At 34.2% G+C, this 27,785-nt stretch overlaps 1 protein-coding gene and 1 long non-coding RNA gene across 2 annotated transcripts; one reads left to right on the forward strand and one right to left on the reverse strand.

The window, feature by feature from the left end:
- Positions 1-429: 429 nt before the first annotated feature.
- Positions 430-6,456, reverse strand: LOC145333402 (uncharacterized). Its single transcript, XR_013884495.1, has 6 exons — positions 6,202-6,456; positions 4,095-4,232; positions 3,405-3,548; positions 2,753-2,848; positions 1,780-1,871; positions 430-994 (listed from the first exon to the last, which is right to left on the reverse strand). It is a non-coding gene; the product is annotated as an uncharacterized LOC145333402 (long non-coding RNA).
- A 9,478-nt stretch (positions 6,457-15,934) lies between these two features.
- On the forward strand, positions 15,935-27,496 carry LOC145312671 (fas apoptotic inhibitory molecule 1). Its single transcript, XM_080151931.1, has 8 exons — positions 15,935-15,985; positions 16,293-16,339; positions 16,925-17,057; positions 22,102-22,190; positions 24,674-24,722; positions 25,848-25,902; positions 26,247-26,282; positions 26,641-27,496. The coding sequence occupies exons 1-8, from the start codon at positions 15,944-15,946 to the stop codon at positions 26,709-26,711; spliced, it is 522 nt and encodes a 173-aa protein (XP_080008057.1). The 5' UTR covers positions 15,935-15,943; the 3' UTR covers positions 26,712-27,496.
- The last annotated feature ends 289 nt before the right edge of the window (positions 27,497-27,785 follow it).

Here is a 27,785-nt window from a genome sequence, read left to right on the forward strand (position 1 = left end):
AAATAGGAAGCTGTATATATCCCCAAATAATTCTAAAATGACAAGCCATAACGGTTTGATGCTTATGGAGGGTATTTATAATGTAAATGAGAAGGGAGAATGTTGGGTAAATTTTGTTAATTTAGCAGGAAAAAATATTACCTTATTGAATAACGTTAAAGTTGGATATTGTTTTGAATTTGAATCGGATTCCCCAAATTCCTGCAATAAAAATATTAATCAAATAAATGAATTGTCAGGAACTACACTTCTTAAAAGAATTAAATTCATTAAAGAAAAATTAGACTTAGAAAATAGCGATCTTATCAAAAATAACCCAGGGATGAAGGAAAAGGTAGTAAAATTATGCCTTGATCATTTCGATATATTTTCGGTTGACGATGCCGATATCGGTAACTGCAATCTCTTACAGTATAAAATAGACTTGATCCCCGGGGCTAAACCTACTAAGGCTAGAAACATTCAATTAAACCCATTGTACGAAGCCAAATTAAAAGAACAAATTGAAAACTGGTTAAGGGGGGGCGTCATTGAGGAGGGCTACAGCGAGTGGTCCTCCCCGATCTTTGCGGTAAAGAAAAAACCAACGGCTGGGGGGGAAGGTAAACTTAGGTTCGTAATCGATTTTCGTGCGCTTAATAGTGTAACACGAAAAATTAACTGGCCCCTTCCCTTGATTTCTAGTAATTTAGAAAAATTAGGCACTGGCAATGTATTTAGCACCCTCGATTTGACTAGCGCCTTCCATGCGCTAGCCATTTCGGAGGAAAGTAAACACTTGACAGCGTTCACAGCCCTTAACCGGCAGTATCTTTTCAAGAAACTGCCGTTCGGACTGTGTAACGCGCCAAGTGTTTTCTGCCATTTGATGGACAGAGTCCTAACCCTTATCCCTGGCTTGTACGAATTTATAATTTCTTACCTTGATGATCTTATTATATTCTCAAAGAATGTTGAGGAACATCTGAAGCATCTCAGAAAACTCTTCGGAGTCCTAAAAATAGCAAAACTTAAGTTAAATCTAGCCAAATGTAAATTTTTCACATCTGAATGTACATATTTAGGTCATATAGTCAGTTCCCAAGGACTTAAAATGAACCCCGCATATTTAGAACAGATTAAAAATTGGAGCAGGCCCAGGACAGGCAAGGAACTCCAGCGTTTCCTGGGCTTCTCCAATTATTATAGGGCCTATTTCCCATCCTATGCAAAAAACTCTTGTACCCTAGATGAACACAGAAACGATAAAGTTATCGAATGGACCAATTCCCTATCAAAAGATTGGGAAAATTTTATAAATATGTTCTCTTATTCTATAAGTAAAGGCTATCCCCAGTGGGATAACCCAAACCCCTTTATAGTAGATGTAGATTTTTCTACAAGTTATTTCGCTGGAATTCTCAGCCAAAAACAGGGGGGTGAAGAAAGAATTATTGGAATATGTTCCAAAAAATGTAACGGGGCAGAGAAAAATTATCCAAGTTATAAAGGCGAATTAGCATGCCTAGTATTTGTTCTTAAAACCTTTCTTCATTATTTAAGATTTAGAAACTTCATTGTACGTACAGATTCGATTTCCTTAGTTCATTACAAAAAATGGCAAAAAGGAACAATAAATGGTGTAACTCTGAGATGGATTTTCTTTATCCAAAGTTTTGACTTTACAGTAATTCATAGGAAGGGTAGGGACCATTGCAATGCCGACAATCTATCTAGAGGGCAATTTTTATGCAAAGAACATAAGGAAACAGACTGTGAAAAATGTACTAGTTCATTTACCTTGGATCCTTATGAACAGGATTGCCCCTACCAAGACCAGATTTTTGAGTTACATGCGGCGTCGGAAGTCGGTGTGCACAATGTCTGGCAATCTGAAACACAAAAAGATCAAGTATTATCTGACATTCGTAGGTGGATATTCGAAAAAAAGAAGTTGTCGAGTTTTGAAAGAGCAGAACTAACCGGCCGGAAAGAGGTCCTTTTTAAATTAATAGAACATTTATACGTTATGGAAGGACTTCTAATATTTAGACAACCTCTTAGCAATGGAACATTCATTGAAAGACCCGTCGTACCCATTGGATTATATAATAAAGTTTTTGAATTAGCACATAATAATATTATAGGTCACAAGGGGGTTAACGAAACAATACGCAAGATAAATGAAAGATTCTTCCTTATAGGAATTAATAAGTTTGTTGAATCACGCATTAAAAATTGTATCACCTGCCTAAGAAAAATAGGACAGGTACCTAAACATAAACAACCCATCACCCATTCAGCCATTAGTCACGAGATTTTTGGCCAGGTATCGGTAGACCTTATCGGTCCTTTAACCCCTAACTACTTTCAAGGACAACATGTCCGCTACATATTTATCCTAGTTGACCTATTCTCTAGGTACATAATCGCCCACCCCATCAAAGATGCCACCGTGGAAAGCACAGTGAAAGTTATCCTTGAACAGGTGGTACCCACCTACGGCTTATTTCGGTCATTGAGGAGTGACAGGGGAACAAATTTTACTGGGGAAGTTTTCAAAAAAGTTATGGATGAATTAGGTATCGAAACTAAACTTATTCCCCCAAGAAACCCTAATAGTAACCCATGTGAAAGGCATAATCAAAGCATTTATGCAGGTCTAAGATCTGATGACCGATTCGAAAGTAAAGACTGGGCAAGAAAATTAGCTTTGACCACTTTTGTAATTAACTCTAGTACGTCTAGAAGAACGGGGTATACGCCATATTACCTTATGTTCGGCAGACAACCAACTCTTAATCTTGATTTCTTTTCACCAATCCTGCAGAACAGGCAAGACATTGATTGCAGGTCTTACTTAAACTACCTAAAAAATTTGGAAGAAATTATTGCACAGGTTTCCAAAAAATCTAAAATCTATTTAGAGTTTCAAAATAAATCTAGAAAGGCTTCATCTCCCATTTTCGTTAACGACGTATGCTTTGCTTTTTTTAACCTAGTCAAGATAGGGGTCAGTAAAAAATTGCAATCTTTCTATGGGGGTCCTTTTATTGTAACAAAGAAATTCTCAGAGGCCCTTTTTGAACTCAGTCCCTTTGGGTCAAATCCAATAAAAACTAACCAAGTTGTTAGTAGAGATAAAATACGAAAAATAGATTCTAAAGTAGAATTATTGGGGGAAACACTTTCCTTTAACGTCTTTCCAATCGAGGAAATTGTCCCGTCTGAGGAAATAACATTGACCATAGATAATACCGGACAAACCGAAATAAACGATAATAAAGGTATAGAAAACGACGATTTTACCTACCTAGATAACGATAGTGATGAATTTATCGAAGAAAACCCTGAAATTAGCCAGGACGTACCCCAAGGGGAGGTGGATTGTGATGGGGGAGGGGATATAATGGAAAAAAACTCACCATTTGAGCCACAGCCCAAAGACCAAGAACCCCCTGGCGCAGATCGGTCATCCGGTCCTAACATCCACGTCGAAAATAGTTTCTTAGAAGAAACTGTCCCGTCCGAGGCTTCTTTCTTTGCACAACGACCCAAACAATCCAGCCCTGAAAAGGTTATTAATGTTAACAAACAAAGCATAGTACCCAAATATATATTAGAAGAAGAAAGAAAAACTAGGTCACAAGGGTGGGATAACCGCATACATGTCCAAATCGGACTGCATAACCCAATTAAAAGGAAGAAATAAAATGTATATAAAATGTATAATTATATAAAACAAAGGTGGCAAATGTATATAGCTTAATCTACGTATGTATAATAATGAAAATAAACAAAAAAAAAAAATATATATATGTTAAAACTAACTAATTAACATATTTCAGAGAAAAACAAGAGGCATAAAAATAAAATGCAGCATCATTTGGCAAAGGCACCAGGAGCTCGAGGTAAATTTATTTTGGGATTCTTGGGGCTTTTTATTATTTTGGCAAAATCAAATGCGTCCGAAATAATACAAATAGATGCGACTCAATGTGTAGCAAACGAAAACCCGCGTTTGAAAATCTCTGAATGCGCTGCGTTTCTTAATATTACCAATATTGAACAAAAACAATTTCACCTACTTCAAAAGGTTGAAAGAAAAATTATACCTGGAATTCGTTGTCACCTCCGAACCAGTACTCATTACTGGTATTGTGGCAGATATAGCCACATCCACCTCGCTGCTCCAGCACTTGTGGAGATACCGAGCCTCGTAACTTATGAAGACTGTTACACCATGTCCAAAACTAAAATATTTAACTTTGAAGGAAAATCAGTCTCAGTGTATGAACACCAGATGTCATACACGCGTTTCCTGGTAAACGGGACGCTTACTTACCCTAACGACCTCCTTAATGGCATCGACCCCGCCTGCGAGGGACACGGCGTAACCATTAACGGCATTTTTATCCCTGGGACATTTGAGGAAAAACAAATAGGGGTCCAGGCTGAACCTGTTGAATTATTACAAACAAAAGCGGGCTGTTACCTGGGCAGTCACTGGGTGGGAAACAATTGTCTAGATCACAATCTTAGAATAGGCTACGATAGAATTATCTCGGATGATAAATCTGATAACGCACAAAAATTCACTTCTCCTTGGCGAACGGTAGACATCTTTAATATTTCATTGTTTACATTTGAAGGAGAACAGGGTGACCAAAAATATCTAGTGATCGATCCCCAAATTACGCTAGCGTTAGAACTTAAAGATAAAAAACATTTTGAAAATCTAATTCCTGAATTATCTTATTACAAAACTAATATTGATAACTTAATGGTATGGTTCACAAACTCTGTAAAACCATATTTCCCACTTTTAAACGCTAAGGAAAAAGATGACATGTTACCACTAGAGATTTTTTATTCCTACCAACAATATAGTAAATTAATCGCCCCCGAAACTCGCTGTTTACAGAACCACTTTCTGTCTAAAAGTAGTATTCAGACCCATCGTAAAAAATTAGTTAGGGCGCTCGGTGAACTGGATCTGGTAATACAGTGCGATAACCTTAAAATCAATGTTTCTCTGGGAGAAAATTTACCCTGTTTTGTGGATCATTTCTCGGTTTCAATCAATAATAAGACTATGGGGATATCACCGTTTTCACGCAGATTGGTTAACACCACCCATTTAACTCCGACTAAATGTTCCGAAAATCCAATTTTCCTACATTTGTACCAAGGAAAATTCCTTGGGAATCAAGGGCAGGGTATGCAAATATTAAATGTAAACCAATATCTTATGGATAAACCGATTAGCCTATTTCTTTATCATTCTTGGCAAAGCCTAGCAAAAACTAATTTCTCAGAAAGTGCCGAGGAATTATACCTCAGCCAACTTGCCGCGGACTCCAATAATTTTGAAGTAAAAATAACCGACTCCTGGTTTATTCAAACGTATCATAAGGTGGTTGATTTTCTATCTAGTACTTGGTATCATATAGTGCTTGTAGTAGCAGCCATCCTTACAGGAATAGGGTCGTTATTATGCGTCGTTTTTATCATCTATATATTAGCCTGCACCAAAATTCACACGTACAAAGCAGGAGATACGAGTGAAACACACGAATTACGGGATTTTACAAATAATGGGGAAAACTAATCTCCAAAAAACGGACGACCTGTAAACAGACATATATACCTATAAGATTGTCGTCCCTAAAAGTCGTCTTTGTAAAAAATATTTCCTTATTCGGTATAAGGAATTAATGACCCTTAATTTTAAGTTTATTATTTTTATTTTAGGATATCCCAGGCGGAATTTTTCAAGGGGTTTCCACCACTCCCATGGGGCCGGTCACCCTTCATACCGTCGAGGATATGAAGAGGCACCCTTCTACAATGAAGAGGACTATTATTACGACAGCAATCATGGCTATCCCCAGGGCGGCCCTGAGGAAGCCTACTATGAACCTGACGAGAACAGGTATCATACCCAGCCTCGAGTAAAACCGCCACGCAACCCTGAAAACCTCAGTGAACTTCAGTGTGTCTCAAAATCGATCCACGTCTATCGCACCGCGGGAAAAGATGTTCCAAAGGAACTCCTTGAATTGCAAGAAAAATTGCGGCAGGCTAAAAATTTAGAGGCCAACGAATATCCCGATAAAGCCAGGCCTAGGGCCAGGCCTCTAATGGAACAAAATATGATACCTAGGGGAGGGGAACCGCAAAAAAATCGGGTGGAATCGCCACCAAAACGTAGTGCCTCACCTGAACTAGAGGTAGTCGCCGTAAAATCAGCCCCAAAAGCGGTAGAAAAACGTCCGCCAACACCAACAGGCAGCGGTGGCCCAGCAGCCAAGAAGGCTAAGGTGGAAACTCAACCGCCTCCATTACCCCCTAAAAAGAAAGAGACATTAGCAGAAAGCAAAATTGAGCCTAAAGCTTTTTGGGTGACTGCTGAGGAATGGAAAAAAGTCCTATCCTCCACCGTAAAAGAAGCAATAGAAGAAGCTCTTCTCCCCTTCCAGAGAAGCCTGGAATCTAAAGTTGCTAGCAATGCTTCATTTGTTGAGAAAGCATATATACAACATGGCAAGCGCCTTATTGAAATTTCCGCAGAATTACTGCGGAACCGCAAAACTCTGCGCGAAAAAATTCGCACTGTCTCTGAGGACTCGACCGTCGAGTTAAAATCACGAATGACCACTGTTATTGAGGCCACTAGTCGATTGTTGGACCAAAACTCTGACAGGGTAATTAAATATATTAATACTCGTTGTAATATTATAAATGTACCTGGGCAGAATGTGGCGACCATAGAGGCATCCCTTCCCGCTGAGGACGTACCCCGGCCAGATGATGATGGAGTTGAGCTGATTTCCCACTATGGCGGTTCTGAGTGCTCTGATGAGTACAGGCCCACCGATAGAGAAGGCAATCCCGAGGTCCTTGATCCTGCAGAGGAAAACAGTGACACAGAGCTCGATGCTCAAATCAGTGAGCTCTTTCCATCTGGAATTGATCTGCCTGTTAATCCGCAGGCTGGCGCTGTCTCTGAAGACCCAGTGGCCACTGCTCCCTGCGAGGGCGTGTTGGCCCTCCAGAATGCTGTTGCTCCAGAGCTTCCAGCAGCTCCAGAAGATCCTACTCCCTCAGAACCCAATCCTGTTGATATCGTAAAGAGGGCTATGGCCGCAATCGAAGAACCTGCGAGTACAACAGCAACCCGCAGAAGCAGGCGTGCAGGTCAACTGTGAGGGAATATTTCATATTCCCTCAGAAGGAGGCGAGTGTGGTATTCTCCATTCAAGTTTATGCATCTCCATCCCTGTCCACATTCCTATACTTCTCTGGCTGAGTCAGACCTCCACTTGTAACCGCCACTATACTCCATCCTGCTGTGTTGAGGGACTAGTTGATTTTATGTAGGCCTTGTGAGAACATCTCTCCACCAGCTTACACTTGGTAGACTGTATACCTATATGCTAGGTTGTCGACAGTCTTAGTCCCATATTCCTGTGCACGTGGTTTTCTGTCCTGTACAGAAAACGAGACGTCCAAGCCTTTAATTGATATCATATTTAAATATATCCTATAATAATAATCCCATTAATCTGCCTATTCTAACCAGTTTAATTGCTTAATAAATATTGTATTTTTTTAGAAATACCTTTGTTATATTATTGATATTTAATTGTATCGAAGCTACTCTATACTCGTATTCCGGTCTGTCTGTACATCCCCTCATACGTCAGTCTGTCTGTGTGTCTGTACCGAAGGATCTCGCTAACCGCTGAACCGATCGGGTTCTCCTTAACAGGGTAGCTTCTCATAAGTCCCGGGAAGGTTTATAACTATTTCGGGGGAGGGTACTAGTGCCACTAGAGGCCTCTAGGGGCGTAGCCGCTAGTTCTTATAAAAAGTAACAAGATATATGTCTTTGTGTTTGTCTGTCTGTCTGTACCAAAGGATATTGATAACAGTTACGATTCTCCTTTACATTGTAGCTCTAATATTATAAATCATATAATGAAATATATTTATATTCTATAGTTTTAATTCGTTTTTAACCTCATTTTTACAATCCTTATAGTAAAGTAACAGGATGTTTGTTTGTCTGTGTGTGTATCTGTGTGTCTGTTCCGAAGGATCTCGCTAACCGCTGAACCGATCGGGTTCTCCTTAACAGGGTAGCTTCTCACAGGTCCCGGGAAGGTTTATAACTATTTTTTAGGAGGTGGGACACCCCCAACCCCCCCAAAAAATGAAAATTCCTCTCCCCCCCCCCTAACAAAATTTAATTTTTTTAATCAAAATAGAAATGAGGGGGGAGGTTCCCCCTCCAAAAACAAAAAATAAATTCGTCCCCTAAAAATTTTTTTTTACTTTTTCTTTTAAAATTTACAATAAGAAATTGGGTTATTATATTTGACTCTCTCCTCCTCAAGTGCCCCCTAGATGCCTCTAGGGGCGTAGCCGCTAGCTATATATGAAGTGTTTAAAGTTATGTCATATTTAATACGTTTATACCTATAAATAACACTTCTAAAAGAAAAATTTGCAACTAACCTCTATTTTAAATAATTTGCAAGATGTTTGCAGATGTTATATAGTATACCATACCAGGGATATAAAGGACAAGACAATGGCCGATAAATTGATGTACAATACCCAATGATGATTCTTCAAATTTACCCCTAATGTAGATTACAGTTAGTGGTTGAAACGTTTGAACACTCAACTAAATGAACCAACCAATCAAATGTTAAGAAAAGTCCCAAGAGTTGTAAAGCTAAGATATAAGACATTATTATAAGACTTTGGGGAATAGTGTAATAAACAACCCATTGTCCTCTCCCTCCCTGGCATAATATACATATATTTAATTCATCATAGTCACTGAAGGGGTAATTCTGTGTATCATAATTGATGCTTTATCGGCCATTGGCGTATCTCTTTAGTTCCCTGATAATATACATATATTCATAATTCATCATAGTCACACATTAAATATGAATTTTGCAGATAAACCAAAGACCCAATTCACAAAAATTCTGGCAAGTTTTTAAAATCGAAAGCTTTTCTATAACTGTGGTATGTTCGTTTTTTTTGTATTAGACATTCACGCAGGGATCTAATTGGGAAGAAATATGGTCTATAACATGATGATATACAAAATTACCCACTCACTCTGTAATTAAAATAGTTTTATAGTGTGAACACTCTACTTAATGATCCAACCAATCAAAATTCAATAAAAGTCACTATAGATAATGAATAATAAAATGTTATAATAAAACCAGAGACTAGTTTAATTATAAACTGCAAGATGTTTAAAGAATCTAATGTCCAAATGGGAAAGATTAAAGATTGTATGCGGGTGAATCACCATCTACTAACAAACATCAGGGATCTAAAGGGATAAGACAATGGCAGATAAATTAGTTTACATCCCAAATGATGATACACAGATTTACCACTTCTGTAGAATACAATCTGGGGTTGAAACGTTTGGACACTTAACTTAATGAACCAACCATCAAAATTCAATTAAGTCCTGAAAGTTGTTAAGCCAACGAATAATAAAAATTTGGGGACTTGTGTAATAACAGCCCAATGTCCCCTTCCTTCAAGAACACACATAACAATGAACAAGAATCTCATACTTTACAAGGATGACAACAGTATTTAAAGAGATATTTATAGAAGTTAATTTAAACGCTTTGAAAAAATTAAATTTTTAGTAAATTCAAACTTTAAAAAAAAAATTTGAAGAAATTTCTAGTCTAAAATGCAACTATCCAAGTAAAAGAAGATAACAATTACAATGTTAATAATCATTTTTGTCTGTAGCTTAAGATTACTGTTGAAGCGATTGATATCTTCATTTTAGTAAATTTTCACATAAGTCTTGGGAGGGTTTTAGGCTATTTTATTTTTAGATACAAGTCTAGGTATGGTATGAGGCCATAATCTGTCGATCCCTTTCCATTGGAATATGGATCTCCTAGAGCGTATTTATATAGAGATATATATATAAAGAAAGTACGTTAAACGCTGTGAGAAAGTCAAATTGTATCAAATTCTAACTTAAAAAACTATATTTTGTAATGACTTCTATTCTTAGAGAAATTAAATTATTATTAAATTATCAGTTTTAGATTATATTTGATCTTAAAAAATAATAAGTTCATCTAAGCAAGGTTTATGGCATCAACACAGATCAACATCCTTAGGATTAGAACTGTTCATACTGAAAAATCATGTACCATCTTATTACATGCAATTTTCAGAAATTACTGCTGAACCAGAACTAGGACATGAAATAGACATAGATATAAGACCACCAACTATTCAAGAAGTTAAAGCTGCTATACATAGTCTAAAGAATGACAAAGCACCAGGACCTGACTTGATAACTGCCGAAATGCTTAAGGCAGACATAGATCTTTCTGCTAGGACTCTAACTGATCTCTTTGATAAAATTTGGAGGCAAGAAAAGATACCAATGGACTGGTCTAAAGGAATAATCATAAAACTACCTAAGAAGGGAGATTTGAACAACTGTGATAATTGGAGAGGAATTATGCTGCTTTCTATCCCAAGCAAGGTCCTATGTAAAGTTATTTTAAACAGAATTGATGAGAAAATTGACAATAAACTAAGAGAAGAACATGCTGGATTCCGTGCTGGAAGGGGCTGTGTTGACCAAATTTTCACACTTAGGACGATTATTGAACAATGTGTTGAATTTAACAAGCCAATTAATGTAAATTTTGTTGATTTCTCTAAGGCTTTTGACTCCATACACAGACTAACACTCTGGAAAATACTAAGAAGTTATGGTATACCTGAAAAGATGATAATTATGATACCTAAATTTTATGACAACTTCCAAGCCTGTGTTTCAGTTGGAAACAATAAGACATCTGATTTTTTCAAAATAAGCACTGGAGTTAGACAGGGATGCATTTTATCACCTATTCTATTTATATTGGTCATTGACTGGGTGATGAAGAGAACCACCGAGGACAAAAAACGTGGTCTCCAGCTGGGCATACTAGGACACATAGAAGATCTGGACTTTGCTGATGACCTGGCACTGATTTCAGAAACAGAAACATCTACAAGCTAAGACAGATAGACTAGTCAAATATGCAGGACAAGTCGGGCTCTTTGTTAATGTCAAGAAGACCGAAATTATGAATATACCTACAAACCCTGATCAAAGTATAACAATAAATGGTGAACAATTGAAACAAAGTAACAAATTCACCTATCTGGGGAGTGTTATCAGCAGTGAAGATGGCTCAAAAGCTGATATTAAAAACAAGATTGATAAAGCTAGGGTTGCTTTCAACAGCCTACACAAGGTTTGGAATTCAAAGGAACTTGCTCTGAAAACAAAAATCAGACTTTACAATAGTAATGTGAAATCAGTTCTTCTTTACGGGGCTGAATGCTGGAGAACTGTAAAAACTGAAACAAAACAACTTAATGCATTTCATAATAGCTGCCTAAGAAGAATTTGCTAAATATTTTGGCCAAACAAAATATCAAACATTGAACTGTATGCCAAGACCAAGTGCAATAGTATTGAAGCAGAAGTGAAATATAAAAGACTAAGATGGCTAGGACATGTGCTCAGAATGGAACATAGCAGGATTCCAAAAAAGTGCTTAAAATGGAACCCTACCACTGGTAAACGTAAACAGGGACGACCAAAAATGACCTGGAGGCAGAGCACTGAAAAAGACCTCTTTAACTTAGAATTAACATGGGGAGAAGCTGAAAATCATGCCAAGGACAGGACATCATGGAGGAACAGGGTAACCGTATTCTCTGGACTACAGAGTCCAAAAGAGAGACGCGCCTGATGATGGTGATGACATGCAATTTTCCACGAATATTAAAAAATTTTTGTTTAATGCTGGTTTTGTCAGGCTCATGGAGCCAATGTTTTTTTTTACTTTAATAATCTTTTTTCCAATTTTGATAAAAGCGGAAAGCTGTCTTTAATACGATGTGATAGATAAATATTCCTTGCTTTTATATAATATCTCTGAATGTCTGAATGCTAAAAGAATAAAAAGTAGGTACTTTTCTTTTCCCAGAAAAACAAACAAACAAACACGTAATGTTTCAATATGTTACCACGTCAAAATCATGTATCGCATCGTACTATAGACAATTTTCAACGAATATTGAAATAAAAATCATAAAATGAATACTAGTTTTTTTTGTACTGGCCTTCAGTCCCTCGGAGCTAACAAAACTGGTTTAAATCTTTTCATTACAATAATCGCAGAAAGCTGTCTATAATGCGGCGCAATAGATGATTATTCCTGGCTTTCATATCATTTCTTTCAATGTCTGAAGAATGCTAAAAGAAAATAAAAAAGGTTCTTTTTCCACAGAGAGAGAGAGGGGACTAAGGGCTAGTCACCAAAGTTTTATTATAACGTTTTCTTATTCGTTGGCTCTACAACTTTGGGGACTTTTATTGAATTTTGATTGGTTTATTCATTAACTTGAATGTTCAAACGTTTCAACCATTAATTTTAATATACAGATGGGTAATTTTGTGTTTCATCATTGGGAATGTATATTAAATTAATGACCATTGTCTTATCCCTTTAGATCCCTGGTTACTTTTCTTTTTTACAGAAAAAAAACAAACAAACAAACACGTAATGTTCAATATGTTACCCCGTCAAATATAATTGCCAAAAACGTCAATTTTTCAATATCATATATTAGTTACTATTCAGGGAGGGAGGGGCCAATGGATTGTTTATTACACTAATCCCCAAAATTTTTATAATAACGTTGGCTAAACAACTTTGGGGAATTTTATTGAATTTTGATTGTTTAATCATTTAGTTGAGTGTGCAAACGTTTCAATTACTAATTGAAATCTATAGAAGGTGTAAATATGTGAATGTACATCAATTTATCAGCCATTGTCTTATCCCTTTATATCCCTTAGATATTATTATATCTAATTGGTCCATTTGTTTGCACAATAAGAGAAAAATTAGGCTTCAACCTGTCTGATCATTATTGGTTCTCAGGGATAAAGGAATTATACATTACGTTTAATGATTAATATCCGCTGGATTACAACTGGTTGCTGAAAAACTATGTAAAGCATCGTATTATAGACAATTTTCTACAAATATTAAAATTAAAATCATAGAAGTAATACCAGTTTTGTTAAAAATTACTGAATTAGTGGGCCTTGATATTCTTGTTAAATATTGTTTTCTCGTTTTCATTCAAAACCGAATAATATTCGGTGGATTAGAACCGGTTCTCAGTCATACGAAAAAATTATGTCGAGCATGTATTATATCCAGTTTTTTGTCTGCTAGCAAATTGCCCTTTTCTTCTTTGTAGCAACTTGGCTGTGTTAATATGTCCCACATTATTGGCTTATATTCTAAGACCTAATTGAAATTTGGCACAGGGTCCACTAGGTGAAAACATATACATAGTTATTTAACCCCTTCCCCCTCTATTTTTATATTGAAGTTAATTTTAATATTAATAATTATTCCCTCTTTCTTGGTAATATGAAAGTTTTATTTTTAGCGCAAAAAGGACCATTACTATTATGACAATCAATATATTATTACTTGGATGTTGCACCTGATTTTTATGTACTCAGATAATAATACTCACAGCTGGCTAAAATAACGATACCACCCTTCCAACCCTCTCACCTTACTGGAAGAACAAACTGACCAATAAATGAGGACCATATTAGCAAGCTAAATTGACAACACTTTTTCCATGTTAATATATCCACGTATATCCTATATCCATTATTATGGAGGGAGAAAGGAAAGTTGTATATTTGAAAAGCAGGTACAATAACACTCACTATCAAAATGGATATACTATCTACATGGATATATTGACAGGGGAAAATTGTCGTCAATTTAACTTGCCAATACTAAACTTATATATTGGTTAGTTAGCTCATCCAGTAGGAGGGGAGGGAATGGGGGGTATAATTATTCTAGCCAGCTGCTAGCATCACTTTATCAGAATACACAAAAATCTGGTGAAACATTCAAGCAATAATATATCCATAACTATTATAATATCCCTATCTGTCTCTTTATACTGACAATGTTTATATACTTTTGTGTATATACCAGTGCAGTGGTTAAATCATTTTTACTTGACAACCAATATATTAAATAGTTTAATTAGTATCTATAGTTAAACTGTTAAGTTACAATAAAATAAAATAGTTTAAAACGTGAAAGAGCATTATATGTAGAGCAACAAAACCTAAACAATATTAGTCAAAAAAGCATTATAAATTTTCAATATATAGTTAGATGTGTTATAATTTAATTGTAAGAAATATTTTACAATTAAAAATCATGTTATCTTCAAATAAACTTTGAAGGTTTTTACTTTTTAGATTTAGAAAATTTATAATTTAAATTTATGGGAATCATATTAAAAGTTGTTAATATTTGTTTGATCAAAAATACCTTACTTATAGGTTAGCTACACTAATAAAAATACATTTTTATGTAATATATATAGTCTCGATAATTGTAAAAAAAATAAGCCCTTTCCCTCAAAATGCAAGAAACCCCTATCACTTATTTTTAAAAATAAAAATAAGCAGGGTAGTTTTTTTTATGAATAACCCCTGCGAGGTGCCCTTACCTTGCGTGGCCTATATCTGCGGTGCCTAACTTTTTAGAGGCTACCCTTTACCCAATATATATAAGGTAAAACGCAAACACCCGAAAAACTACCCCATCCCCTTTATTTCTTTCTATTTTAAATTGGGAAAGGAAAGAGGTTTCTTTATTTGATTACCATTATTTGGGAAACTACCAAAATAATAAGAGTTTCAATCAATTACCCTAGAAGTAAGTTTTATGGGTCTAAAAGTGGGTTTTCTCGTCGTAAAAGCCAGTCATAACAAGAACATTAAGCCAGGGAGGGAGGGGACATTGGGCTGTTTATTACACTAGTCTCCAAGGTTTTATAATAACATTTTCTTATTCGTTGGCTTTATACCTTTGAGAACTTTTAATAAATTGGTAATGGTTGATCCATTGAGTTGAGCATCCAAACGTTACAACCAATAATAATGATCTACATACATTAATCTATAACATTGGGAATGTTTAACAATTTATCCGCCATTGTCTTTTGCCTTTTTATCTCTGACATTGAGCCCACACTTTCCTAACTTTTTATTTTGATCCATTTATGATTTAAATCCAACCATAGTTATTTGGCTTTATATAGACATACGTTTTATGAGAAAAATGGAAAGTATATTTTTGTATTGCACGGTATTATAGAGACAGCTTTCCGCAGATATTAAAATGAAAAATTAAAAACTTTAAATCAGTTTTGTTATCCCCAAACAAAACTGATTTTAATTTTATTAAAAAGGTCTTTAACAAAATGTGTACACTTTTTAAACAATAATAGTCCGGCGAGGGTATAAATAATCTAGACTCCATATTTATTGAGCTACTTATACTTTTTACATATTAAAGCAATAGGTCTGACCCAGATAAAGCCAGACAAACAAACATCATATTTTTTTTTATTTCAGAAAGAAAATAATGTTCTTATGTATTAGATAGAAAAGGAATATTTTAGACTTTTAGGAAAACATTTTTAGCTTTAAAATGTCTGATGGAAAACCAGGAATAGTTTACACAAATATCAAACATTCCAATGGATTTTGTTATACTAAAATAAATACCCTCCCACCCTCTTACAACCCTCTTTACTACATCCTCTCCCCTCCTACTGGATGAATAAACTGACCAATAAGTGATGTCCATGTAAGCAACCTAAAAAAGAGAAGAAGCTCTAGTACCCATACCGGTATTTTTTATGACAACTCATAAATCTTTAATTTTTGTGACATTCACGCGTTTAAAACTTTGAAAGTCTTTTATGAAAGAAAAAAGTTGTATATTATGTAAACTTGAACATTTGGAAAGATTTGGTTGCCATGTGGGAAGTTCATTTGCCAGACGGAGACCATTTGATACAGGTAATTATATAATAATTCCCGTTTTGCCTTTAGAGGCATATAGGTAGAAGTTGGAGGGGTGGAGGAAGTCAACCCTAGACCATTTTCAATTTTAATTTTTAAAATGAAAAAAACTGGAGTAAATCTTTTATTAGAGCAATTTATGTTGGGAGGGTGGTTGGACCCTTCCTTAATATAGTTATAAACCTTCGCTGAACCTATGTAAAGGAGAACCATACCATTTCAGCGGTAAGCAAAATCCTTTAGTACAAACAGACTTTAATATAAGGATTATTCTAAATTATTCTTATTGTTGTTTTAATTTTAGTTTGAACATGGAACTACAACTGGTAAAAGAGTCCTATGGATAAATGAGTAAGTTTTTACTTTATTTTCAGTTAATTTCATTATTAATGAAATAAAAATAAATGAGCAGAGGGGTAATGAGCCATATATACTCTGTTCACAGGGTGGGGACCCTGTATTTGGTCTTCGAAATCAGATAAAAGTGTCGAAAATATAAATACAGCAGTACTTTGCTAGCAGACGAAAAGGGTATCTAGCACTTGGGCCAGGTAGTTATCTGAATTGAACATCTTTACTTATACATGTATTGGATAAAACAAGGGTTTTTAGCCTTAAGTGTTTGATTAAACGTCAATATGTAAAAGTATTACTTTAAAAATGCATGAAGTTCAAAAAACCTTTCAATTTGGTTAAAATTAATACCATGTTAAAATAGTAAACAGATTATCACAGAATTTTTTTTTGTTAATTTAAGTTAACATGGACATTTTTTTTTGGTCAGTTCGTTTATCCTGTAGAAAAGAAGTCGACAGGGTAAAGGGGGTGGATGTGGGGTATCCTTATTTTAACCAGCTGTGCAGTATCACTTTACTAGAGTTTTAAAAAATCGTGTGCAGCATCCAAGTAATAAAATATCAATTATCATATTTTTAGTGAGGAAAAGATGAGGCGTGATTGGATGTTTAAACTTGTGGGGGCAGAAACTTTCAACCTAGGTCAGGGGAATGCTGTGTGTACAATTAGAATAGATGCTGTGGGAGGCTTCAATTATCAATACACTTTAGAGGTAACATTGATGATACACAAAATTACCCCTTGGTCAGGGGAATACTGTGTGTACAATTAGAATAGATGCTGTGGGAGGCTTCAATTATCAATACACTTTAGAGGTAACATTGATGATACACAAAATTACCCCTTGGTCAGGGGAATACTGTGTGTACAATTAGAATAGATGCTGTGGGAGGCTTCAATTATCAATACACTTTAGAGGTAACATTGATGATACACAAAATTACCCCTTGGTCAGGGGAATACTGTGTGTACAATTAGAATAGATGCTGTGGGAGGCTTCAATTATCAATACACTTTAGAGGTAACATTGATGATACACAAAATTACCCCTTGGTCAGGGGAATACTGTGTGTACAATTAGAATAGATGCTGTGGGAGGCTTCAATTATCAATACACTTTAGAGGTAACATTGATGATACACAAAATTACCCCTTGGTCAGGGGAATACTGTGTGTACAATTAGAATAGATGCTGTGGGAGGCTTCAATTATCAATACACTTTAGAGGTAACATTGATGTTACACAAAATTACCCCTTGGTCAGGGGAATACTGTGTGTACAATTAGAATAGATGCTGTGGGAGGCTTCAATTATCAATACACTTTAGAGGTAACATTGATGTTACACAAAATTACCCCTTGGTCAGGGGAATACTGTGTGTACAATTAGAATAGATGCTGTGGGAGGCTTCAATTATCAATACACTTTAGAGGTAACATTGATGTTACACAAAATTACCCCTTGGTCAGGGGAATACTGTGTGTACAATTAGAATAGATGCTGTGGGGGGACACTCTTGAGGTAACATTCATGATACACAAAATTACCACTTTGTCAGGGGAATACTGTGTGAACAATTAGAATAGATGCTGTGGGCAGATTCAATTATCAATACACTTATAATATTTACCATTTATTTGCAACCAGGGATAAGACAATGGTAAATTGATGTACATTTCCAATGATGATACACAAAACTAAACCTTTTGTAGAATGCACTTAGTGGTAGAAACGTTTGAACGCTGAATTAATGAACTTATATGAAGGTTATTATAAAACTTTGAGGACTAGTTTAATAAACAGCCCAATATCCCCTCCCTCCCTGTATTTATCCTGAATTTGCAAGCAGAAGCATATATGAAAGTTCTCTTAGGTTGTTGACGTCCCCCTGACATTAAAAAAGGGATGTTTCTTATCTCTCCCCTTCATAATTTCTGTTAAATTTGACCCTTACAATATTTTTTAAAGGTGAATTAAATCAACACATTCTGACTTTGATAATCTTTCTCAAAATTAAATAATATAATAGTTATTTCTCGCATCGTATAGAATGTACAATTATAAGATTAAAACTAGTTTTTTTAGCCGGTGCCTTCGGCACCTCGGGGCTAGTTTTAATCTTATGATTGTACATTTTTATATTCGTAAAAAGCTGGATATAATTCGATGCTAGACATAGTTTTTTCGTATGGATGAGAACCGGTTCCTATCCACCGGATTCGAATGCATACGAGAATACATATTGCTACTAATATCATCAATAGATTTGCAATAAAAATATATCTTCATCTTAAACTCAATTTCATAATAGTTATCTATCGCATCGTATTTTGACGAGGGCCTACAAAACTGGTATTTCTATTTTGATATCATGATATTTGTCTCTAATACGATGCTATACATGATTTTTCAGTATTGTTGAGAACCGGTTCTAATCCAGCAGATATAGATCGGTTACAAGGCCTTACTGTACATTTCTTTATCTTTGACAAATTACTGCTTATTACTTTCAATTAGTTTTAGATGTCCTTTGCAGATAATAAGTAGCTTAAGAACACCCGTATATTTAATGTTGCATACCAAGAATCTAAAGGGATAAGACAATGGTTGATAAATTGATGTACATATCCAATGTTGATACACAAAATTACATCTGTCGTAGCGTAAAATTAGTAGTTGAAAATTTTAAACACACTCAGCTTAATGAACAAACCAATCAAATTTACCAAAGTGTTTTATGCAACTTAAGATGTTATTATAAAACTTTGGGGACTAGTGTGATAAACAGCCCATTGTCCCCTCCCTCCCTGGTTGATACCCTTGTAACAAATAAATACCTCTCTCCATAGTATATTAAGCAATCAAAGTTTGGCCCGCATAAACACACACCCAAAACACACACACACACACACACACACATACTCACACATAAACACACACACACACACAAACATGCACACAAACTCATATTTTCGCATTAAAAGGGTGATGCGAAAAAAAAGATTATTATAACAATTTTATCACACGTATTACAGACAGCATTCCGTGGACATTAAAATGAAAAATTTATTTTACAAATCATTGTGAAGATATTGGTTACATTGATATCATCATTTCCATTTGAAACCTTAGTATCGCGTCGTAAAAGAAAATAATTCAGATTTTTTAAAATTGTAATGATTTTTTCCACACAAAAAATTGTAACGCTTAGTTTCTGTCTATGTGTCTTTCGTTTAAAATCATATGAAAAATTTAACAATTTATTAGCTTACCTTATAATAAAGTAAAATGATGTTTGTCTGTCTGTACCAAAGGATCTCGCTAACCGCTGAACCGATCGGGTTCTCCTTAACGGGATAGCTTCTCATAGTGCCCGGGTTGGTTTTTAAGTATTTTTGGGGAGGGTGCCACCACCCTTTAAAGAGAATTCGCCCATAAAAAAAAAACAGAATTTTTCAAGCTGTTTTTTTTAATCAAAATTTTAAAAGATTTTTTTTATTCAACTTCTATTCCTAAAGTGCCCCTAGAGGCCTCTAGGGGCGTAGCCGCTAGTAAATCTATAAAATACTCTAATTTCAATATGGGAATATTGTTATTTTATTATTTTTTTCAAAGTTTTGTGTTATTGGCCTTATTTTATTTCACAGGTCGTTCTGTAATAATAAGATGATAACTTTGTATGATCTCTGGCAACATCTGAATCAAGAAATATAACTGGGTAGAGGATGTGGTTAAAGGTCGGAAGATCGTTATTTTAGCCAGCTACAAGTTTCACTTTGTTAGAGGTCGTACTGTACTAATATGATGATAACTTTGTATGATCTGGCAACATCTGAATCAAGAAACATAACTGCAAATATATGCACATATAACACCAGGAAGGGAGGGGACAATGGGATGTTTATTACACTAGTCCCCGAGGTTTTATGATAATATGAATAATATAATGATAACTTTGTATGATCTGGCAACATTTGAATCAAGAAACATAACTGCAAATATATGCACATATAACACCAGGAAGGGAGGGGACAATGGGCTCTTTATTATTATAGTCCCCAAAGTTTTAAAATAACTTAAATAATATAATGATAACTTTGTATGATCTGGCAACATCTGAATCAAGAAACATAACTGCAAATATATGCACACATAACAACCAGGTTGGGAGGGGACAATGAACTGTTTATTACACTAGTCCCCAAAGTTTTAAAATAACTTGAATAATATAATGATAACTTTGTATGATCTGGCAACATCTGAATCAAGAAACATAACTGCAAATATATGCACATATAACCAGGGAGGGGGGGGGGGGGAATGAACTGTTTATTACACTAGTCCCCAAAGTTTTATAATAATATGAATAATATAACGATAACTTTGTATGATCTGGCAACATCTGAATCAAGAAACATAACTGCAAATATATGCACATATAACCAGGGAGGGGGGGGGGGGAATGAACTGTTTATTACACTAGTCCCCAAAGTTTTATAATAATATGAATAATAATGATAACTTTGTATGATCTGGCAACATCTGAATCAAGAAACATAACTGCAAATATATGCACACATAACCAGGAAGGGAGGGGACAATGGGATGTTTATAATACTAGTCCCTAAAGTTTTAAAATAACTTGAATAATATAATGATAACTTTGTATGATCTGGCAACATCTGAATCAAGAAACATAACTGCAAATATATGCACACATAATAACTAGGGAGGGAGGGGACAATGGGATGTTTGTAACACTAGTCCCCAAAGTTTTGTAATAACTTGAATAATATAATGATAACTTTGTATGATCTGGCAACATCTGAATCAAGAAACATAACTGCAAATATATGCACACATAATCACCAGGGAGGGAGGGGACAATGGGCTCTTTATCACAATAGTCCCCAAAGTTTTATAATACAGTTTTCTTATTCGGTGGATTAAAAACTTTTAGGCTTTTATAAAACTTTCCAAAGCTCTCATCCACTAATTGTAATGTACAGAAAGGGTAATGTGTAACATTATTTGGGATTTATATCAATTTATCGGCCATTGTCTTATCTCTTTAGATCCTTGACACATAACACAAACACACACACAATTATAAGAACACAAACATATATGAAATAAACCTTCAGAAATACATGCAATAAAATCATGGATGAGAGTAAGTTTAATTCGCATATTAATTTGTAAATGCACATACATAGGTCTGCCTATATCCTAGATATTATTTTAGCCAACTACAAATTCACTTTATTAGAGTACATTATAAGATCCAATTATTAATAATTCCATTTTGGCTTGATAGCTAATCATTACTGTTACATACAATTTTTCAACAGAGCTCATTGAAAATACCTACAATCTGTCACTGATTAACAAACACAAAAAAGCTTAGATTTGTCTAATGTGTTTCTTTATAAAAAAAATCCGGAAGGGCAGAGATAGAGAGGCTAGAAATATAGCATATACCCATCCCATGACGTAAATCTTGAAATGAAATAGCCTAGAATCCTCACAGGGCCTATGAAAAGCTTACCAAAAAGAGAAAAAAGAACCCAATTGGATAAATAGTAACACAGACCCTTTAATTCAGACAAAATTCTTACTACTTTATATAATAGGATGTATAATTTCAGGTTGATGGTCAGCCTTATAAAAAGTTTACAGAGAACCAGAGTAAAATAATGAAAAGTTTCAGGAAAAAAAACCTTACTACTTTCTTTAATAGGATGTATAATTTTAGGTTGACGGTCAGCCATATAAAAAGTTTACCGAGAACCAGAGTAAAATAATGAAAAGCTGGATTCTGCCTGTTGATGGCGTAATGTACAGGTACAATAGATATATCATTACTTGGATGCTGCATCAGATTTTCATGTATTCTGATACAGAAATATTTCGCAGCTGGCTAAAATAACTATACCTCCTGTTGGCCCATTTTATACCCCCTCCCCTTTCCTCCTATTGGATGAACGAACTGCCCAATAAATGATGTCCAAGCCAAATGACAATTTTTCCCCTGTCAATATATCCACGTATATCCTATATCCATTGTACCGGACTACAATTTTTATATTTACTTTTTATTGTCGAATCTTATGGGGGGGAAAATTAATTTTTTCTGCTGCTATTCTAGATGGACAGCTAAAATTGTTGGTGATCGGTCTGTCAGTCCTTGGATTGGGATCTAACACGATCAAGCGTACAATGGGTAACCAAATAGACAACTAACCCCTTCAATTACACGACTTTTGTCTAGAAGTCCTAACTGTGCATGTTAATAAGTTGTGCCTGTTTTGGCCCAAGGTATTACCCCCACTCTATGTCGCGCACCTAACGTAGCAGCAGTAGGAACAATGACTATTGAACACCTAACAAACTCTATAACTTGTCCGTTTGACAATTAATGATAATTTTTGTTCGCTTCGCTACTTATGGTTGTTGTCATCCTTGTTTTTTCCTTTAATTGTCTATAAAGCAATAAAATACACTCCTATATTGTTTCAAAGTGGTAATTGGAAAAAAATCTCTGTCTATCTATCAATCTATCTATTTTTAGAGTGGTACTTTAGAAGGAGACAATATATATCTTTCTATCTATCTATCTATTTCAGATTGGTACTTGAGGATGACACTTTGGATATCTTTCTATCTTATTATCTATCTATTTATATCTTTTTATCTATCTATTTCTATCTTATTATCTATCTATTTCTATCTTATTATCTATCTATTTATATCTTATTATCTATCTATTTCTATCTTATTATCTATCTATTTATATCTTATTATCTATTTATTTCTATCTTATTATCTATCTATTTCAGCTTGGTACTTGAGAAGGACACACCTGATATCTTTCTATCTTACTATTCTGTTTCTATCTAACTATCTATCTATTTCAGAGTGGTACTTGAGAAGGACACTTTAGATATTTGGGTAAATGATTCTAGAACTAGATATCTTTCTATCTTATCTATCTATCTATTTCTATCTTATTATCTATCTATTTCAGAGTTTTACTTCAGGAGGAGACACTAGATATTTTCCTATCTATCTATTTCTATCTTATTATCTATCTATTTCAGATTGGTACTTGAGAAGGACACTTTGGATATCTTTCTATCTTATTATCTATCTATTTCTATCTTATTATCTATCTATTTCTATCTTATTATCTATCTATTTCTATCTTATTATCTATCTATTTCTATCTTATTATCTATCTATTTCTATCTTATTATCTATCTATTTATATCTTATTATCTATCTATTTCTATCTTATTATCTATCTATTTCAGATTGGTACTAGAGGATGACACTTTGGATATCTTTCTATCTTATTATCTATCTATTTCTATCTAATTATCTATCTATTTTTAGAGTGGTACTTTAGAAGGAGACAATATATATCTTTCTATCTTTTTCTATCTTATTATCTATCTTTTTCAGATTGGTACTTGAGGATGACACTTTGGATATCTTTCTATCTTATTATCTATCTATTTCTATCTTATTATCTATCTATTTCTATCTTATTATCTATCTATTTCTATCTTATTATCTATCTATTTATATCTTATTATCTATCTATTTCTATCTTATTATCTATCTATTTCAGATTGGTACTAGAGGATGACACTTTGGATATCTTTCTATCTTATTATCTATCTATTTCTATCTAATTATCTATCTATTTTTAGAGTGGTACTTTAGAAGGAGACAATATATATCTTTCTATCTTTTTCTATCTTATTATCTATCTTTTTCAGATTGGTACTTGAGGATGACACTTTGGATATCTTTCTATCTTATTATCTATCTATTTCTATCTTATTATCTATCTATTTCTATCTTATTATCTATCTATTTCTATCTTATTATCTATCTATTTCTATCTTATTATCTATCTATTTCTATCTTATTATCTATCTATTTCAGAGTGGTGCTTGAGAAGGACACTTTAGATATTTGGGTAAATGATTCTAGAACTAGATATATTTCTATCTTATCTATCTATCTATTTTTATCTTATTATCTATCTATTTCAGAGTTTTACTTCAGGAGGAGACACTAGATATTTTTCTATCTATCTATTTATATCTTATTATCTATCTATTTCAGAGTGGTACTTGAGAAGGACACTTTAGATATTTGGGTAAATGATTCTAGAACTAGATATCTTTCTATCTTATCTATCTATCTATTTCTATCTTACTATCTATCTATTTCAGAGTCGTACTTGAGAAGGACACACCTGATATCTTTCTATCTTACTATTTATCTATTTCTATCTAACTATCTATCTATTTCAGAGTGGTGCTTGAGAAGGACACACTAGATATTTGGGTAAATGGTTCTAGGGTAAGATTTTATGGGTATAGTCTCTTTTGTGGCAACGCCTCTTCAGGGGCGTTTCATCGTATTTTCACAGAAGCTTTTGATAGGTTATTATATATTAGGTTAGGTAATTGGCCCGCAGGGTTAGAGCCCCCCAGAGGGGCTAGAAATAGGGGAAAAGCTACTTTGAAAATACGACGAATCGCCCCTTAAGAGGCGTTGCCACGAAAGGGAATATACCCGATTAAGCCCATATATTATTACTTGGATATTGCAACACATTGTGATTCTCGCAGCTGGCTAAATAAAGGGTTTTAAAGTTTGATGGATGGGTACATCCCATCCTTAGACGTCTATGTTTAATTACCTGAATAGCTTTTAATTATTTTGACCTAAGGGTTTACATGCAATTAAAATAGAATTATGAAAAAAGTACGAAAAAGTTTTTGCGAATGACTAGACTTTTATATTATTATGCAGCTTATAGTTTGAAGAATCTAACCAATAAATCAAATTTTTATTTGTTTGTTTTGTCTAGAAAATTTTATTCGAAGAATTAACCTCAAATAAATATAACTGTTTTCCCAATGTAATAATAATGGATATAGGATATAAGTGGATGTATTGACAAGGTAAAATTTGTTGCCAATTTAGATTATTAACATAGGCATCATTTATGTTTCAGTTTGTTCATAATAATACATCCATTACTTACTATTTAATACTTTTGTAAACTATGCCTGGCTTTCCATCAGACATTATTAAGATAGAAATGACTTTTGTAAGTTTAATCTAAACGACGACATTTACTTCTTGGTTATGTGGTTTGATTTTGTCTGATTAATTTCCGCTGGTTACAAACTGGGTATTTAGTTAGTTATTGTATGGTTAGTAAATTTTCTATCCACGGATAACAAGATGGATATAATATCATCGATATTATATTACTTGGATGTTGCACCAAATTTGCATGTACTCTAATGAAGCGATGGTTGAAGCTGGCTAAAATGTCGATACCCCCATCTACCATGTTACCCCATCTCCTACCCTTCCTAATGACCAATAAACGAGGTCCATATTAGCAACCTAATTAAAAGACAAATTTTCCTCTGACAATATATCTACGTATATTACATCCATTGTTTTTAGGTAGAAACTGCTGGTGAATTCACTGACGAAGGAACGGAAACACATTTTACATTAGGTAAACATTTTTTTCCAGTATGGCTTAGAAACCGATTAACATCCGCTGAAAAATCATGTATAGCTTCGTATTACAGACAATTTTGTACAAAAATCCCTCGGGGTCAACAAAACTGTTATCATTTGCATACTTTATATTTTAATACCCGCTAAAAGCTGTCTATAATACGATGAGATAATTACTATTCGATAATACCAGTTGTAACCAACAACAGATTTTTTTCAGATAGTCTATATTTTTCATCTAATTTTGTGGTGCTTAACTAGTAAATACTAAGTTACCCCCCCACCCCAAAAAAAATAGGTGAACCAAAAAAATATGAATATATATATTAATTTGTTTAGGAACAGAGCCAGCTTGTGTTAGAGCAGTCAGCTCAGGTAAAACTTGTTAATTATATAGATTGGCGGAATAGTTAAGACATTGCTGGTTTGTACAATCCAATCATAATTTTTAGTTCACATAATTTTTCAGACAACGAACCAGTGTTTATAGATATAAAAAATCCCGTTTTCCAATTATATTCACAACTCAATTCTAACTTAATTTTAAAGGCTAGTTTCTACCCAGGTATAAGGTAAAACCAACAAGTTAAATCTATATAAAATAATATTTTGGGGGCAAATGGAGAGGTTGTCAATTTTACAATATGTTGCCCACAAACGTCAGCTGAAAACCACGTATAGGTTTCGTGATTTTATTAAAAATTAGCCGTACTGAAAAAATGTTTTTATTTAGGCAACAAAAGAACCGGAATAATCCACAGTCTATGGGTTCATGACTCGGAAGTTCCTGAATTTAAAGAATAAATAGAAATACATGTTTTGTTTGTAGTGATTTTTTTGCTTTTTTTGCGATTTCCCTCGTGTCTTAACGAACAAGGAGCCCTCCTCCCTTAAGGCACTTCAGGTATAGGCCTCGAAGAGCCCCTTATTTACTTCTTAAAATATGAGGGGGGGGGGATTCTGAGTTCAACAGACACCATGAGGGAAATGGTCGGTTGTTTTCAATATATATTTTGCTTTTTATTGTGTTTTGTTATTTATTATTATTATTTATATGATAACTTAAATATTGCAGAATTGACTTTATTATGCGACAATTAAATCTAAGACAAATCCATAAAAGTTTAAAGAAAATGACATTATCAGATTACTAAATATTATTAACAAAAAGATTTTACTTTTTTAATCACGAAACCTTTACCATATTTTAAGGAAATTTTATTTAGTCACATTTATGTTAAACCCATAGTATTATCAACAAAGATTAAATTGTTAGAAATTGTTTTATATTTAATATTTATTTGCTTTAAAATGTTGTTTTATATGGCTTGTAAAACTGTGTGATGTGAAAACCTTTTGGATCTGGTGCAGTTCACCGTAAAAATAATATCGATTATCTAAAAAAAACTAATAACTTTAAGGTTAGTTGCTAGCTGACAGTGTAATAACACATAGCAGCCTGCTGCCCTTTAAATTTAATATATTTTGGAGATTGTCGTTACCAGGAACATTTTACCGTGAACTGCACTAGATCCGAACATTTTTAGAAAACGTGATTAGATATCAAATATAATAAATTTACAAATTGAGTTTTTTTTTATTTTCTTTAGTAAATAGCTACTTTATTAACTTGGGCCTCAATGTCTGTCCCTCCGTTCTTCCGTCCCTACAAAGAAATCTGAAACATATTTTGGACGTCCTTGCATTAGTGCATTATAAATGCCAGGGGCGTCCAAGCTTTTTCAATTGGGGGGGGGGGGGTAAAAATTTGACAAAAAAATTTGGGGGGGGGGGTAATCTTTATATCATAGAGGGAAGCTTTTTATTTTTTTTGGGGGGGGGGTAAAATTTGAAAATACAAATTTTTTTTTTTTTGGG

The sequence above is a fragment of the Acartia tonsa genome, chromosome 2 (genome assembly GCF_053477335.1).
Source record: "Acartia tonsa isolate MP-2025a chromosome 2, ASM5347733v1, whole genome shotgun sequence".
NCBI classification, from domain to species: Eukaryota; Metazoa; Arthropoda; class Copepoda; order Calanoida; family Acartiidae; genus Acartia; species Acartia tonsa.